The sequence below is a fragment of the Diadema antillarum genome, unplaced genomic scaffold (assembly GCF_040938485.1).
Source record: "Diadema antillarum isolate AM-2024a unplaced genomic scaffold, OU_Dant_1.0 scf00000145, whole genome shotgun sequence".
Classification (NCBI taxonomy): domain Eukaryota; kingdom Metazoa; phylum Echinodermata; class Echinoidea; order Diadematoida; family Diadematidae; genus Diadema; species Diadema antillarum.
The window spans coordinates 979,373-997,078 of NW_027271034.1; the positions used below are offsets into that span (position 1 = coordinate 979,373).

Genomic DNA, 17,706 nt, shown 5'->3' on the forward strand with positions numbered 1-17,706 from the left:
TTGTAAATGTATTGTTTGTGTCACTTCTCAAGAAAGAAAAAAATCCATTTAGGAATATGAGGGGGACAAAAACATTGGTGAGAGTGTGTGTGCATGTGTCTGTATGTGTGGGTGGCATCATCCTGAATGATCACGAGATAAGGTTGACATAAACAATTCTTCCTCCCATTTTTCTTGGGTTTGATATGAATTTTATTCCCTGCAAAAGAATTCAGTTTTGTTGTACACTATCATCCTATACTGAAGACGACTTGGAGGAAGAAGGAATATGAAGAAAGCTGCTCACATGTAGCTACAAAAAGCATGCCCTAATCAATGATTTCCAAACATGACAACCCTAGTCCTATCTTCTCTCTTATCTTCATGAAATCTGGCACTTGTGTGTGCTTCTGAATACATGTAAGCCATTGGTTTGGCTAAAGAACAGAATGGAAGCTCAGTTGCACTTCACATATTCACGCTGTTGTTTCACTCTGTAGGCACTGGCCTACACAGCACAGCTTGTGAAATAAATGTTCATAGACAAACTCGGCCAACCATTGGGACCCTGGAAGGCACTACACTGATCTGCTCTCCCTGAGCAACAATAACAGGCAATGTTGCAATACATCAGAACTGCATTATCACTGGAGCTACTTTTCTCAAATGAACCTTGAAAATTGAATAATTTACCAATATTTCATTTCTCTATGGCTTGCATCCTCTACTGCTGAACCATGTAACATCCTCAAAGTGCAGTCTTAAGCCCCTGTGATGGTAAGCACAGTCTCAGAGGACACGGTGTCCATCTTCCAGCTACATTGTATCTGTACTTATCCTTGTTCTGATGGACATTCACACGCTTTCACTGCCCCTGAGCAGAACAGGCTGCTTGCCTTTGCTGGCATGGTAAGTTTGTCACACCCCATCATGTAAAACCATCACTGGACGGGGAGTCCATTGTGGTTCATATCTTCACAGGTTGTGCTTCATGAATTCCTGCAGGGCACTGAGTCTTGCATCTATCTCTGACATCTCGGCTGTCTGACCGTAGTAATCAGCTGACTGATCTGTGGCGTGGACAAAAATGTGAAAATCCTAACAACGTTAGCCACTATCATTTTTCTATGTTCCCTATTGTAGTAAAAAGCAAGAATTAGAGTTTCAAAAACTGATACAACACTCATTCCATTTACCCTTCCACTGATTTCTTTATCTACCAAGAAAGCGATACATGTCATATCTGCAATCAACTCAGTGTGAGTCAAAAATATCTAACCAGACAATAATTATGACACTTCTTGAGGATTAAATCTGGAGCATTGGACTTCAAAAGGAGAATGCCTGTTTAGTGTTTTCACGCATGAGTCTGATTCTCATCTCATGACAGATAACTGAGAGCACAATGAAGTTTACGAACCATAAAGGAGCTGTAACTATTAGTGAATGTTTCTTTTTCTACTTTTATAATGACTACCTTTAAGACTGAACAAGTCTTAGAAAACATTCCATCCACCCAAAAGCGCTCTTTGAGAAGGTTAAAGTACCAACCTTGTCCATTGTACTCTCCCAAGGGTTGTTTTTGTCTCTTTCCTGCAGACCCTCGACGGGATGGGTGGTCTGGATCAGGAGTGCTCATTAGCGTACAAAATACCTCAGTCAAGGGAAAAGTTCATTCTATTTACTCTAAGACAAAGAATGTTCGCATGCATTTTAATTTCATGAATTTCACGAAAGCCAAGATTTGCGAAACTAAAATGCTTGCGAAACTAAAATGCATGTGAAAGTTCTTTTCTTCACGAAGGCATTGAAATGTCAGTGACAATTAGCGAAAATTTCATGCCGCGAAAAAAGGCCATTGGCTCCAATTCGTGAAAATATCTTGTTTTACAGTATCTTTCTATTCAAATGCATTTACACACTGGAGGAAATACAGCTGTGTAATTATAGGTAAAAAAGCAATGTGACTTTATCCAAACACAAAACAAAACAAAACAAAATAAAACAAAACAAAACAAAACAAGACATCTCAACCCCATTGACACAGCTTTTGTATTAAAAGCACACCTATACCCAAGGAAAAAGACAAAATAGTGCAAAAGGATATCTTCTTGCTCCAGCCGCAGGTTTTCTTCTGAATGGCTATAAACAAAGAAATGAATGTGTATTAGTTGTAAATTGGAGATGCATTTGAGCTCACTCTCGGACAAGGAGTATGGTATTTAATGTTGCATTTTATCATACATCTTTCATTCAAGTTAATTCATATATTTTCAATACTTACTCTACATAGGAATGACTTTCCTTCCTCTTCCAGATATATAAATGATTTCTCCTCCCCCCCCAATAAATACAACACTGTATTAAAAAAAAAGAGAGGCTGCACTAAGTATACACTGAATCAAGACTGAATTTTCCTGTCTGCTACAAGACCATCTTTGCATGATTCAACTCATGTCATACCAGGTTTGCAAAATGTATATGAGGCACGGAGGTAGAGATGTGTGGGACAAAACACGGTGAAAGACATTACCTGGGAATCCTACAGCAATCATATACTATGACTGTTCTCACAGCATGTTACAGCCTTGGCAAGATCTCTAAACTTGAAATAAATAGGCTCTGCATGATATGAAACCTCACCAAAATTTACTTGATAACACTGGAAATTCTCTTCATCACCAAGAAATTGCAAACAGTAAACTTTCTTACACACATTAAGGGAGTAACTTGATGGAAGTATGACATACAGTATTTTATTGTATTGCAACTAATGGCTGCCATAGCTCATGGGTTTTTCTTATCACTAATAGACAGTTTACGTTTGCATCTTATTTCATTCATTGGTTACTGCATACGCCATATATTTAGCGAGTCTAATTTTTTGTGAATCAGGACTTCGCAACAATTTTGCAAGTGGTTCAATTTGCCATTGTGGAGTACACTACTGAATGAAGAAATGTATGCATGCACTTCACACTCATGTCAGGATCAAAGTTAATATTTTTGTATATATTTTTTAAATTTGCGATTGGCACGCGACTTGCAAAATTCGCAAAAATAAAAATCTCACAAAATATTTGGTGTATACAGTATGATTTTATTGCCTGGACTGAAAGATTACAAACTTTGAGCAGTTTGTCACTCACCACATTGGGGCTTGCCCACGTGGTTGATGATGATGTTCTTCCTGGCTTGAGTACCTCTTTTAATCTCCTGGAAAGCGTTTGCAAACCAAAGGATGGATAAGACATCTTGCGAATATTGAAGCAGCCAGATATTTGTGCAATAGAAATGTGGATCATTTTCAAATTTTCAGATTCAATGATGCCTTGGAATCAAAAATAAAGAAATAGAAACAAAAACATAAACAAAACAACACACACGACAAACAAGCTGTCTTTGTTTTTGTTTTTGTTTTCGAAACAAGAATCAACTGACAGTATATTGTTCACTTTTATCTTAGGGGGATAAGATGCATAAGCAGGCAATGGCTTAATTCTCCAAGGTATTCTTAATTGGCTGACAAAATAATATGCAAATAGTGTTTTTTCTGTTTACATGTATTGCCTAAACTAACATTGCTGTATTTACCCTAACCAGGCCGGGCTTTTTGGCCTGTTTTGTGGCCGGGGAGGGTTGATTCAACCCCCCACACCCACCCCCGAGATCTCAGCCGTCGATCGCGCAATCGCCCTGAAAATTGGCACATACATTACCTGTCGCGTAATCTACCAAACTATAAAAGAAAAATTTGAATTTTTCTTATATCAATTAATATGCATGAAACCATAAATTTTGCTCTAATTCAGAAAATAAAGCTAATGCCATCCTAATATTTGGTGACATTATTCCTTGTAGCATTCCAAACAATGTACCTTCAAAAAAAATCTGGTATCAAAATGGATTTCTTATGTATTCTATTGTTTCTATTTGTTTTTCGACCTTTTGTTGGTTTTTTTCCGTTTTTTTGCCACAAAATTTATTGCCGAACATATTTTAAGCACAATTATGCTAAAATTTATTGATTTCAGCCATTGAAAGTGAAAATAATCATATCTTTTTGAATAAGGTGAGAAAACTCTACTTGCATAGACTTTGTACACATAATCATGTTTTTGAGCCATTTTCGGTCTGACAAGCATGTATAGAAGGTCGTGCAGTGTCGTAACGGAATGTCTGATTTCGCGAAAATGGTGTCATAAGATGTGTTAGACTTGAAAGTAAAATGTCAGCGATCACCGCGGTCAAAAAAATTCGCGCGGCAGAATGGTCGCAGAAAATGTCGAGGGGGGGTTGATTCAACCCGCCCCTGGCCCTTTTAGGGGTTAAAGAGCCAGGAATACAATAATACATCCTTACAAATGTATTTCATAAAGAGAGAAAGAGAGAAAGGGATAGACAAACAGACAGGGAGGGAGATGGAGAGGGGGGGGGGGGGGGGAAGAGACTAAAACAGGAAAAGAAAACTTGTCTGAAAAGAAATTGAAGCAGCATTACCTCCTCCTACCCTCTGAAGCATCTGACAATACATCAACATCACTGACTCCTCCACCGGAGGATCTTCTGCTACCATGACTACCAGCTGAGGAGCTTCTGGATCGAAAACCTGGAGGCCAAGAAGATTGCTGGTCAGTAAATCAAATATACACCTGAGGGTGTTTCATAAAGCTGTTCTTAAAGTTACGAACGACTTAAGAACGACTGATGTCACTTCTGATGTGCTATACTTATGAGAATTTCAATAATTCAGCATAAGATGTGATCACCAGTCCTTCTTAAGTCGTTCGTAACTTAAAGAACAGCTTTATGAAACATCCCCCTGGTATATATGCCAAATATACACTTGCCTTTGAGTATCTGAATTCACATGTGTGACTTTCTTTGTTCATAACAACATATGTTCATGTGTGTTTGAATACATATCATATTCTATACACACCTATACAGATGGATTTATGCAAGCACAGTAGGAATATAAAGCTACTGTAAACGTCAATATTTTGCGTGATTTATTTTTTGCGCTGAGCGGGTCAAAAATATGTTCGCAGGTTGTTGAATTCGCGCTGCTCAATTGTCAACCCATTCACAATGTGCAGAGAAAATTGTGAAGATATTTTTGCAGGTTTTAGAATTCATGCCAGCCAGAAGTAGCACAAAATACGTGAAAATTTCTGCATTTACAGTATAGCAGTTTGTACACAGTGAGCTGTAGTGAACTTTGAATAAATAATACACATGTAAACAAAATGAGCTCATGATAGGGACCTAAGTTAGCACTGTTGCTAGTATATACTGGTCCTTCTTAAACCTGAAACTTAAATGGATAGTATATGTTTAACCAACAAACTCTTTTCTACCTTGTAAGAGCGTCTCTCTGTTCTTTATCATTTCTGTTATGAAGGAAAATATGTCTCGCTCCTACAAGCATGGATATTTAGGTCTACTGTATAAGGTATTTTTGCCATGACTGACAAAGTGATATACACTCCACCATTACGGGAGCTGGAGAGGGAAGAAAGGACTTTCAAGAAATGACCCACCTCTGTAACCATCAGAAAGCCGCTTCCTCGGGCGTCCCCTCTCTTGCGAGTTGACCAATCTCGACTTGCCACCTGACCTGACTGCACTGCGCTGCAATCTCGCACTGCTTGATAAAAATACCAACGGTGGAATAAATGTCCGCCAATAACCGGTCATTTGACTGTCCAAACCCCAGAATGGGTGCTACCCAACAGATCATGTGAATGAGTGAATGAAACTTGGGACAATTAACCCAAAAATACTGACATACCGCAAGAACCAGCTTTCTACAATCTCACACCTGCAGATACTGAGTTTGTGCATGCCCTACAAGGGCAGACTGAGAAATGATCATTTCTTTGTGATGTCTTCACAGAATTTGGCACCATTCTTTAATAGGGTGAATGATCTCTCACACTGGATGTTGATTACAACTTTCTGTTGTTTCCGTTCAAATGCCGTATTGATACACAAATCTGGTGACCTGAATTTGTATGAAAATTTTGGAATGATTTCCCTAAAATTCTGTATGAGCGAGATATTTCATCAAATTTTGGCAGGTTTTGTAATATAATTTACAGAAAATTTAATGATTTTTTTGTAAAGATTTTTGTTTAAAAAATGTTAAGGGATGGATAGAATATAACCAGTTAACAGATGTAATTATTCTGAATGTGACAAAAAGAAAGAAAAAGAAAACGGTTCATATAATACTTTTTTATTTCATTGATGTATTTGGCAGCAGAAGGCATGATCTCATTACCCATTCTTGTCACAATGTACCCAGTTGTTTAGAAGATTCAGGGCACCCTCCTGGTAGATTACATCAATTGATTGTACAGCAGGCTTCAGAGATATGTTTCAGGCCCTTTGTGGGAACGTACCTTTCAAGGCGACCCTCTATCCCCAGTTATATTTCTTCCCTGTTTTAACCCTCTCCTGGAATATTTGATTTTCTTTTTTTTTAATGTAAGTATGGTTATGACCTCAACGGACACAAGGTCATCAATACCCCTCATGCAGACGATTAAACGTCATCACCAAAACAAAACAAAAGCATATATATATATACATATATACACACATGTATCAGAATTCAACTCTCACTGTCAGTTCATGGGTCTTTCCCTAAAGCCTTCAAAATGTTAAAGTTTAGACTGCTATACATGCATGTAATATGGAATTAGATTACACTGAAAGAAGGCTCACTACAGTTTTTAGGACCACGGATATTTTCTCGGTGGGAAAGTTAATACAGTTTTTTGATATTGTATAAAACGAAATCAGAAAAAAAAAATGCAGAACATCGACCAAATTATTGGTCCGTCTGGAGTATGCAGTTTCCATAAATGTCCAATATAATTTTTTTGTTTGTTTATAGAATTGATAGAAATGTTATAATGATTGTTAGTGTTAAATATTATTGTTGATACTGGCACTTAATCTCACAGATGTTATTTGTATTGTATGTTCTTAAAACTGTGATTTGTAACTTTCGATGTATACCTGCAATTATCTAAAGGGATAATTGACCTGGTTATGTACAAACATTTTTTTGAATAAAGAAATGATTCAATCAAATTACATGTTTTTTTTAATTGTCCTACCATCTTGCAGTGTTATGCATAGATGCAAATGAAATGCATTTGAAATTACATAAAAATCTAGTCATTAAGCATTTTAGAATGTAAATCGAAAAATAAACATGCTTCATGCACTCTACACAGTACCAGGTACTTTAAAGATAGGAACAAAGAGAAATCTTGCCTTTTTTGCTTTGCCTCATCTTCTCTTCTTTTCTTTTCTAAAATGTATGCAGTAGGATCAAATCTTGGTACTCGTGCTCCTGAGGAAGATAAAATCAAATGTTGTATTCACTTCTGGCAATGATAATTCATCATGAAAAGTAGTACTACAGGAAATAGTTGAATGGGCAGTAGACATCTAAAGCAACCATGTATACTGCATCAATTTTGATACACATTCCAGCCAAGCAGCAGCCCAAGAGAACCTTGGAATTTGCTAAATGCTTTCCAGAGGTAGCAGCAACAAATGAGCAAACAATTGTAAAAGAAAATTCCTGGAGTTATAGCAAATGATGGACTGCTTCTTGTGCCTGCTTCTCTTCATTCTCTTTCAGAAGTTGGATTTATTCTGCCTACTTTAGTCATCAAAGAGTCATGAAAGCTTCAGGGGAGACTTTGGGATGTTATTTGTAACTACAAGATTTGTAAGAGAAGCGTACGTAACATGTTGATACACTGCAGAACTAAGTTATTAGAGCATGAAATCTGTGAGCTATACAAAATGCCTTCATCTGTACTATATTCATGGCTAGTTTGGAAAAATGGCATACAGAAACTCATTTCTTCAAGAAAATTTGGACAAAAAAAAAGAAGGAATCCAAGATGATACAGAAATAGAACTTGGCAAGCATTTGCGAAGAATTTCTCTCTAATTTTTTATGTCATCAACTGCATTTTTCTTTTTTGATCAAAAGATGCAGTTTCTAAGTGGCTCTGACATATTCCTTCATCTCTTCCAAGGCAAACTCAGTCAGTTCCAAGAATCTAACCCTGAAAGCTGGGTCACACAAATGAATTCATGTATTTTGAATGAACAAAATCACTGGTGTTGTCAGAGAACAAATACCATAAAAGCATTGGTGCCTCACCTGCTGGGGACACGCTGCGGCTCCTGCTACCAACTGAGGACACGCTTGACCTGCGACCTCTTGACAGTGACCTCTCTCTGCTGCTAGCGTCCACCCTCGAGCTTGGACGTGACCGTGCAATGTTGGCAGAGGGTGGTCTGCCAGTGCCTCTCCGGGATGGCCGCTGAGATACAGGTGTGGGTGCCAGAGGGGAACGGCTTGGCCGCCTTGAAGAACTATGTGGTACGTACAGTACAATGAGAAAACAAGGGGTTCTTATATGAAAGTCAATGGGATGATATTCTGTGATATAGCAGCATATTCCATGGAATATTATTTTTTAACACTTTTTATACTATAAAAAAATATAAAAACTAGAAATGTCGCTACGGCGACTGGTATGCCTCCGCCATAATGCATGATTCTCCTAATAGGTCTATAGTACATGTGGACGATGTGTGATTACATTTTCACAAAATTGGAAAAATATCAAAATGACATGTTTGTCACAAATGTATCAAATGTTCACCTTCCTTGACCTTTGTTTAATTGGATGAATAGGAGAGCATGTATTTGGGGATTTGAAGAACTTTAACTTCGACTTTGACCCTTTCATAAGTTTACGCACTTGAGTAATTTTCAAGGTGTGGAGAAAAAGTGCAATTTCTGTATTGAACAGTAAATTGTTATCATTTTCATCTGGCCTTTGATTCACAAGAGAATCACTGTCAGGCAGAACATACATAAATATATACTAAGTTTAAAGATAACTTGAGCCACTTCCGAGATATGGAAAAAGAAGTAAGTTCAGCACTTTCACTTGATCTTTGACCTTTTGACCTTGACTTTCTGGGCAAAAATAAAAATCCCAGAGAATCTCTAGTGGGTTATACATGCATACATCAAGTTAAAAAAAATAATCCTGTTGGCATTGCATAAATATAAGGAAAATAGTAAAATTTTGAAGTATTGCCCTTGACCTTTGACCCCTGACCTTTGACCCCATGAACCCCAAATTCCCTAGATAACCACTGCCAGTCAGTACATGCATATATACTTTGTTCCATAAAGATACCTTGACCAATTTCCAAGATACAGAGAAAAAAGTGAAATTTTAACATTTTACTTGAACTTTTGAACTTTGACCTTTTGACCTCATGACCCCAAACTTTCACCAGAGAATCTTAATTGGGTAATTCATGTATACACTAAGTTTCAAGAAAATATCTTCAGGCATTGCATAGATATGAGGGAAATAGTGAAATTTTAAGCATTTGACCTTGACCTTTTGACCTTTGACATTGAGCATGTCCACCCAAAAGTTGATAGGCACAACTTCACCCCCTAATACACATACATGCCAAGTTTCATCAGGATACCTCAAAAGGTTTTGATAGTTACCCTGTCCACAAAATTCATTACGGACGGACGGAAGGACGGACGGACGGACAACCCGAAAACATAATGCCTCCGGCACCACTTCGTGGCGGAGGCATAAAAACATGTATATCATTAGCAGCTAAAGGACAAATCATAAGGCATCTATCTTGTAGAATGTTTACACTCTAAAAGATGGCATACCATTTGATGTGAGTTGTGATGTGACACCACCAAGGGCAAAAATATGTTAGGAGTTGACATGGCAGTGCTACCTTCATAGCTTTGCATGTAATATCTACAGTATAGTGCTCTGGAGCTGGCAGACACTTCAGGGATATATGGGTTACAAATGTTGGTTTATTCAGGTGCAAACATTTGTGGTTTTTGTGTGCTTATATGGCACTGACTTGTGCAGTTCTACTTCTACCACCAGATACACTATTTGATGATTCACATACTATCCAAGGTCAATACTTACTTTCGTTTCAACATGTTCAGCTCATTTGTCAGGCTTTTCACTCGTACTTTGAGGTTCCTCTCACTTGCACGTAATTCTTCCACCTGCAACACACAGATGAGTCAACACAATACAAATGACTCAGAATGCTTTCTTTTAATGTTCTGTCCAGCATTTTAAGTTGTATTCTTCATCCTCAGAATTTCAAAATATCTCCAAGCATCTCCACAGAAAGGTATCTTGTATCTTGTTATCACAACTAACACAAGGCAAAGTGCATGCTTGAAAAATACTTGACGAGGTTAGTCTCAAAATGGGAAAGTTCAACTTTCCTTTGTTTTTCTACGACGTTCCATTGTAGGATCTTCAAGCAAGTTGATTTCTGTAATGAGTTCAATTCATAATTTTTTTTTTCCTGTCAATGGCTAGTCTGCATCAGCTGCAACACACAGAATTAACCGCATGCGTACTACTATATGAGAGCATCAAATGCAGATATAATATCTAGGCCTGACCTTGATGGCAATGATACACATACCTCCTCCAGCAATTCTCGGTAGTTCTGACTGCGTTTACTGGATGATCGTTGGTATTTCCGCCTTTCGTTGGCAAGTTCCTCCTCCAGGTTTAGTACGGCTGTCTTGAGGATGCGCACCTCCTTGGCTGCACTACCGGTGGAGGTGTTTTTCACTTCTCTCCTGTACCTCAAGAAGGCATCTTCCAGTGTCTGCTTTTCTTGTAACAATGCCTCATAGCTGGGTGAGTTAAGAGGTGGGGAAAGTAGGGGAATGCTGAAGTGACTCTAATCATAATCACTCTGCATAAGCATTTGCCATGATCTCATCGTTTGACAATACCTCAGCAGAAAAACCCACAGGGCGGTGGGCAGGACATAGAAATTTGAGATTTATCTCGCATACAGGAGTGTACATCCTTATATATCAAGCAGGTTGAACAAGTAGTATTCATTGCTTTTCTATTTTTCATTGAGATAGATGAGTATGATGTCAATGTGGTACAAATGCCTTGTGGGCACTGAGCAATACAAAGGTGTATATAGACACAAAATAATTAGGGAAGACTGATAGAATGGGCTTTTTTGCATGATTGGGAGCAATTTACCACATGTGTCATTGCTGCTTATGTCAAAAGTCATATCTGACTGCACACTACAATCATAACTTATCGACAATACTTTTTATATGACAGTTTTCAAGGATTGAAAGTGAAACAGACACATACAAATGTGTACACTACCATCGCAACACAATTTCCTTTGAAATGACAGATTCTTATTGGGGTCACATGAATCTATGCAGCAACAGAATTTTCTATCATTCTAGATGTTCATTGCACATTAATGACACTGTACGAGCAACATGCTGTATTTACTATCCACTAGTCAAGGTGAATTATACAACACGTTACACTCTGTGATCTACTAAGACTTACTCTTTTGTAAGCTTCACAAGTTCTGTGGACTTGAAGTCTGAGTTGAGCTGCAAAAGATGAATTGGAAAATGGAAAGGAGAATGCTTTGTTGCACCCACAACTTCTGAATTTAAATAAAGACGAAATAAGAATATTGTTGTTATGACAGAAAAAAGTTCTTTTTTTCACAATATCTTTTCAAATTGAACTGCAATTTTATCTTTAAAAAATGTGAAAACTAATTTACAAGATGGATATATATATCAATATTATATAATCAAAGTTTGTCATTATTTATACTAACTTTTTTTTTTTCAACGAAAGTGTTATTTGTCTTCACTTCATCGCTTCTACTGACATTTAAGGATACCTCCAGATGATTATCAGACTTATACATTTGAACAACTAGAAATTAATTATACTGAGTACAGAGTTTCAGAATTTCTAGTGATTTGGATGAGGAATAAGATTGTATTCAAAATTTTATAACAAATTGCAATGAACAATAATGATGACATGGCAGCCTCACCATAAGAATGCATGAGTTGGGGCTCAAGGAAGCAGAACAAAAGAAGAAGGATTTCCGAAATATGTTAGGCTCTCATGTCATCAACACTGTTCAGTGCAATTTGTTTAAAGGAGACCTCCGGTTGATTTTAAGATTTTTACATTTGAACAACCACAAATTAGTTATACTAAGGACAGAGTTTCTGAATTTATGATAATTGGGATAAAGAATAAGAGCATTTCTTAAATTTATAACAAATTGCAACGAACAATGCATTAATGTACTACACGATGAGAAATTATGAAAATCGTCTGGAATGCCCATTTAATGTTCTCATTTGGCTAGTTTACACTTTGACCTGACAACTACTGATGAGCACATGTTGAAACCATCAATTTACCTGAGACTTCAGCAGCTTGATCTCATTTCTGAGCTCTCTGACGGTGTCCTGGAGGGCCACAGGATCTGGCTTGCCTTGGTACGGCAGTGGGAGAGGGTAGTGTATCCTAGGGACAACAAGTACAAACAAGAGACCCGCGGGTCTAGCGCTCACCTGAGTATCGCAAGTTCACCTTTCACGCAGTCACTAATTTAAATTATTCACAGCTCTACCAAAATTTGACCAGGCATTCTCAAGTAGAAGATGAAAATGTACAATAAGGGCCCAATTTTTTTAAGATTCCTTAATTTGGGGGGGGGGGGGGGGATTGGGGCCCCCTGGGGCCCTCTGGGTGGGGCATGGTGCCCATTTTGATAAATTGAGATCCTGACCCCCTAGGGATGCTACCTGCCAAGTTTGACAAATATCCATCATGAGGTTTTCAGGAAGAAGATGAAAATGTACATTTCAGGCCCCCATTTGGACCCTTCCAACCACCCCCCCCCCTACCCAAGAGGATCTCCTATGAACAAACTTGAAACTACAGTCATTAATGTACTCACTCATAGTATTATTTCAGCTCTATAACTTCTGATTCTAGAGAAGATTTATAAAGATTCCTTCATTTGGGGGGTTTGGGACCCCTGGGGGCCCCCTGGGTGGGGCATGGTGCCCATTTTAACAAATTGAGATCCTAACCCCCTAGGGATGCTACCTGCCAAATTTGGTGAAAATGGGTCATGGGGTTCTCAAGAAGAAGATAAAAATGTACAATTTAGGCGCCATTAGGACCCCTCCTCACCCCCTCCCCTGGGTCCCAAGGGGGGCACCCCTGATTCTGCCATGAACAAACTTGAAACTACAGTCATCAATGTACTAACTCATAGTATTAACTTAGCTCTATCACTTCTGGTTCTAGAGAAGAAGATTTTTGCGGATTCCTTAATTTTGGGGGGTTTGGGCCCCCTGGGGGCCCCCTGGGTGGGGCATGGTGCCCATTTTAACAAATTGAGTTCCTAACCCCCTAGGGATGCTACCTGCCAAGTTTGGTGAAAATGGGTCATGGGGTTCTCAAGAAGAAGATGAAAATGTACAATTTAGGCCCCATTAGAACCCTTCCCCACCCCCCTCCCCTGGGTCCCAAGGGGAGCACCCCTGATTCTGCCATGAACAAACTTGAAACTACAGTCATCAATGTACTAACTCATAGTATTAACTTAGCTCTATCACTTCTGGTTCTAGAGAAGAAGATTTTTACAGATTCCTTAATTTTGGGGGGTTTGGGCCCCCCTGGGGGCCCCCTGGGTGGGGCATGGTGCCCATTTTAACAAATTGAGTTCCTAACCCCCTAGGGATGCTACCTGCCAAGTTTGATGAAAATCGGTCTTGGGGTTTTCAAGAAGAAGATGAAAATGTAAAAAGTTTACGCCCGACGCACAACGGACGACGGACGACGCACGACGGACGCCGGACGAAGGGCGATCGCAATAGCTCACTTGAGCCTTTGGCTCAGGTGAGCTAAAAAGAGAGGTACTGTATATGCTGTTATTTTCACGAGGGTTTAATTTTCACAAATTTTGGGAATCACTGTTGGACTGCGAATTTAACAACACGCGAAAAACTAGCCCATACGCTGGTGGGATAGTGCACTTATGAAAGCTTCGCATCAATTTGCGAAAACAACATCTCGCGAAAATGTCCATGACCTCCTCATTCACAAAAATATCTGTACACAAAATTAACAGCTTATACAGTATGTGGTTTAAGGAATTACAATCTCATGACAAGAGCCTTTGATTTTCCAATATAATCATTGTCATAATTTTTGTTCTGTTTCAGCCAGTGCAATAGTTGCAAAGACAAGTCCCTGGCATTGTCTCACATTGACATATTGTACATTTAGTACCTATAGTATGTGCATTAATCAACCATCTTGTAAGGTCTACATGACAAGTTTTTAATTTTCCTTCAGTATTTACATAATCATTTGATAGGTACATTAGTATGCTGGCAGTTTATGCAGGCATGATATTAAGAGGCAAATTTCATCAATAATTTTCTTTGAGTTTAGATTTTTCTTGGAATACAAAAATTACATGATGTATTCTATAGTTATATATTATGGAATATCAAAAAGATCGTATAAAATGAGACATGAGCACCTGAATTTTGCTCAATGGTGAAATCACACTGTGTCTTTTGTGCCATTTTAGTTACCAGAATTGTTTACTTTAGACAGACATATTGCTGTGACCTGAACCAATCAACTCAAAAGCTAATGATGCATCATATTAAAATACATCTTACAATTTCCAAGGAACAATGCCACTTTATCAGATTATCTTCACCTTAAAATGTCTTACTCTTATTAACATACATATGACAAGCTTTAAAGAGGAAGCAAGAGTGTACCTATCAAACTCAACAGTGTATGTGACGATGAGATAGCGTTTGGTATTCAGAGCAGACTTCTGTGCTCCAGGAATGGTGCGAGTGCCAAGCCCAGCCTTGCGGTTTCGAAGTGACTCAAGGTCAGCATAGGTCAGGAGGTCGAGTGTGACTGATTCCGCACTCTGCATTAGGATTAAAGAAAACAAAATGAAAGTTGAATATGATCTACAGACATGACAGGATTATTACTTTGTAATGTGCAGTAGAGTATATTATTATAGTTGCTGCGCAATATAAATGTCTTTTATTATCATTACTATCATTATGACATGCCATTTGGATTATGACATAATTTGCAATTAGACAGGCTGTTGGATCATGAAGACTGATTTAAATAACATAGATTCTAGTTGAATGGAACAGTTAGTGTAGTCACTATTCTATTCGGAATTGTTGAACATGAACATAAGTTGATGGAGCACTGTCTCTGCAATATTCTCATGGCACATTCCTCTCGTTGTTTAATCTGGAAAAGACATCAATCTCCAAGGGACTTCATATTTTTCACCAAATTTCAATGAAATATGCAAAGAGCTGAAGGAGAATTTTAAATGCAGCCATCCCTTCTACGATTTGACAATCATAATAAAAAACCTCTGAGAATATAACGGACATTTCATAGGAGCATTAAAAATGCAATCATCGGTAAGCACCATGTGTAGTCTAACCAATTAAGCCAGATAAACCTACTATCACTTCAGATGCCACAACATTGATAAAAACAGAAAACATTTCTTGAGTAAAAATCATTCAAAGTAACCAGGGATGAAAAGATCCTGTGCAGATTTCATTTTTGTCCTTCCCTTTATAGAGCTTCTAAAGAACAATAAACGAACAAGCAAACAAGCAAAACAAAAATATAAAACAAATAACAAGAGTCAACAATTGAAGTTCAAAGTTAACAAAAGAAGAAGCTGTAAATTGATTTAAGCAAGGGTAGTGCCAGCACATTTCTATTTCATACAAGTTTGTAGAACATATACAGGAGAATACTTAGTAGCATTTGTATAACAATTTCCAGGTAGAATGAAAAATGCATACCAGGCATTCCATCAGTAGCAGTGGTCAAGAAAATTACTTTTCTTTAGTTGCTGCAAAAAATTGAAATTTGTACTTTATCTTCATTTTAAGTTGTATCAAAGGATTATTATTAAGACTTCAAAATGAATTTGAAGTAAAAAATGGCTCACTTGTCTTCAGTGAATGTTCACAGATGAAAGAGATATTAAGTGGTATTTGATGACTATTATTATTATCATTATTATTATTATTATGTATTTGTTATTATTATCATTATTGTTATCATCAAAAATAAGAATGACAAATAACACTAACATATCCATTAAGACGGATGTTTCTAAGTCCATTATTGATATGGAATGCACCTGTAAAGTAGGCAACTGCATCAAAAGTAAGAAATAAATACTGAAATAATGACGTATTTCAGTATTGAGTAACCTTGTTATTTTGCTTATTCAATCATATTCAAGATGATAGGTGCAAATGAGTATCACAAAAAAAGTATCTGAATAAAAAAACAACAATGAAACAATGAAGATATTTACCTGTATCAGAGCCGACTCCAGCATGCTCACAAAAATGGAAAATTGCTTGTAGTTGCCTGTTTTATGAGTAAGGTCTTCAATGTCTGCAAAAAAATGTCGTAACAGAATGGTGGACTTAACATGATGGAAGTCACTGTACACCATGTTACTACACTTGGTTTATTTAATTATAGTAAGTTTAAGTATATTTGTACATATAACTAGCATGTATGAATATATTTCACACAACTTTATTGTTGTTGTTATTTTGATTTTTAAGGTGCGTGTCATTCAATTGTGAATAATAATTAGTCTTTCTCCAAGTGTTTTGAATCTACATTTATTACAAAAAAGAAGAAAAAAGAAAAAGACAGTATTCTCTGATGACAACAGGATGTGAAAGTATGTTCTATGTTCTCATGTAATAGCATTGCCATGGACACATAAACAAACACACACATGAAAGGAAAGCTGCTTCAACTTGGACCACATATAAAATATTCAAATATATGATAATATTACACATGGAAAATATCCCTTTACAAGTGCAGGTAAATTGATAAAGAATAAATGCCAACATTCAAAAGTTTGAGCACAAATATACCCTAATCAAAATTTCAAATTACACCAAAGCAATGTCCTTCAAGTATCTTTATCTCGCATCTCATACCTTCATCAGTGCTTGTGACATCATACATGGAAGGTTACTCATTCATTTCAATTGTATTAAATAAAATGTTTTATATTCACAGTTTTTATTCTAATAGCTTATATGTTCACACCATTTGACCTCTATTACAGGCCCTACATGCTAAAAGCAAAGTAATTCAGTGCACTTATACATAAGACAATCAAGACTGTAAAAAAAAACAAAAAAAAACAAGCATGAGAGAGGAGATATTTTTTCTTCACAGATTAAGTGTCATGGTTCGTTAAAAAGGGGGTTTAAGACTACAGTTCCTGAAATGAGATTACAGATTGACTTACAAGCTGGCTCAAAGGAGCCTCTCCACTGGTCTGCTGTGAGCCGGTCCTCAACCTCTACTGTCAGGAGATTATCATCTGTCACCCACATGCTCACAATGTAGTCTACACCACGGAATGTGAAGCGAGAGCTCACCACACCACCCTGATCCTGCATGGTTCTAGTTGTGATGGATAACTTGCTGTGCTAAATTTGTGTTGCAGTGTCACTCACAGATGTAGGGCCTACTGCTTTCTATAATGGATGATTTGCAATAGAGGACATATAATTTTTTACAAGTAATTCTGTCACATCTGATTTCATCATGTCATGCACTTTTGTCTTGTTAGTAGATCAAGACAGGGTATGTACAATCTGGCTTACTTGTGAGAACCAGTTACATTACATGTTGTATCAGTTGTATGAGTTGCAATAAC

The 17,706-nt window shown here is 37.5% G+C and overlaps 1 protein-coding gene across 1 annotated transcript; it reads right to left on the minus strand.

Annotated features, from left to right (window-relative positions):
* Window positions 1–725: 725 nt before the first annotated feature.
* On the minus strand, window positions 726–17,446 carry LOC139721513 (centrosomal protein CCDC61-like). Its single transcript, XM_071632827.1, has 15 exons — window positions 17,293–17,446; window positions 16,327–16,409; window positions 14,723–14,883; window positions 12,332–12,437; window positions 11,445–11,491; window positions 10,531–10,747; window positions 10,014–10,096; window positions 8,177–8,391; window positions 7,270–7,348; window positions 5,523–5,626; window positions 4,480–4,588; window positions 3,129–3,195; window positions 2,087–2,121; window positions 1,531–1,622; window positions 726–1,049 (listed from the first exon to the last, which is right to left on the minus strand). The coding sequence occupies exons 1-15, from the start codon at window positions 17,444–17,446 to the stop codon at window positions 955–957; spliced, it is 1,647 nt and encodes a 548-aa protein (XP_071488928.1). The 3' UTR covers window positions 726–954.
* Window positions 17,447–17,706: the final 260 nt, after the last annotated feature.

Coding starts and splice junctions, on each gene's coding strand:
- LOC139721513 (XM_071632827.1), bottom strand. CDS start 17,446: ATGCAGGATCAGGGTGGTGTGGTGAGCTCTCGCTTCACATTCCGTGGT. Junction 10,748..11,444: donor CTTGTGAAGCTTACAAAAGA/GTAAGTCTTAGT, acceptor TAACTCACCCAG/CTATGAGGCATTGTTACAAG. Junction 10,097..10,530: donor ACCGAGAATTGCTGGAGGAG/GTATGTGTATCA, acceptor TGTGTGTTGCAG/GTGGAAGAATTACGTGCAAG.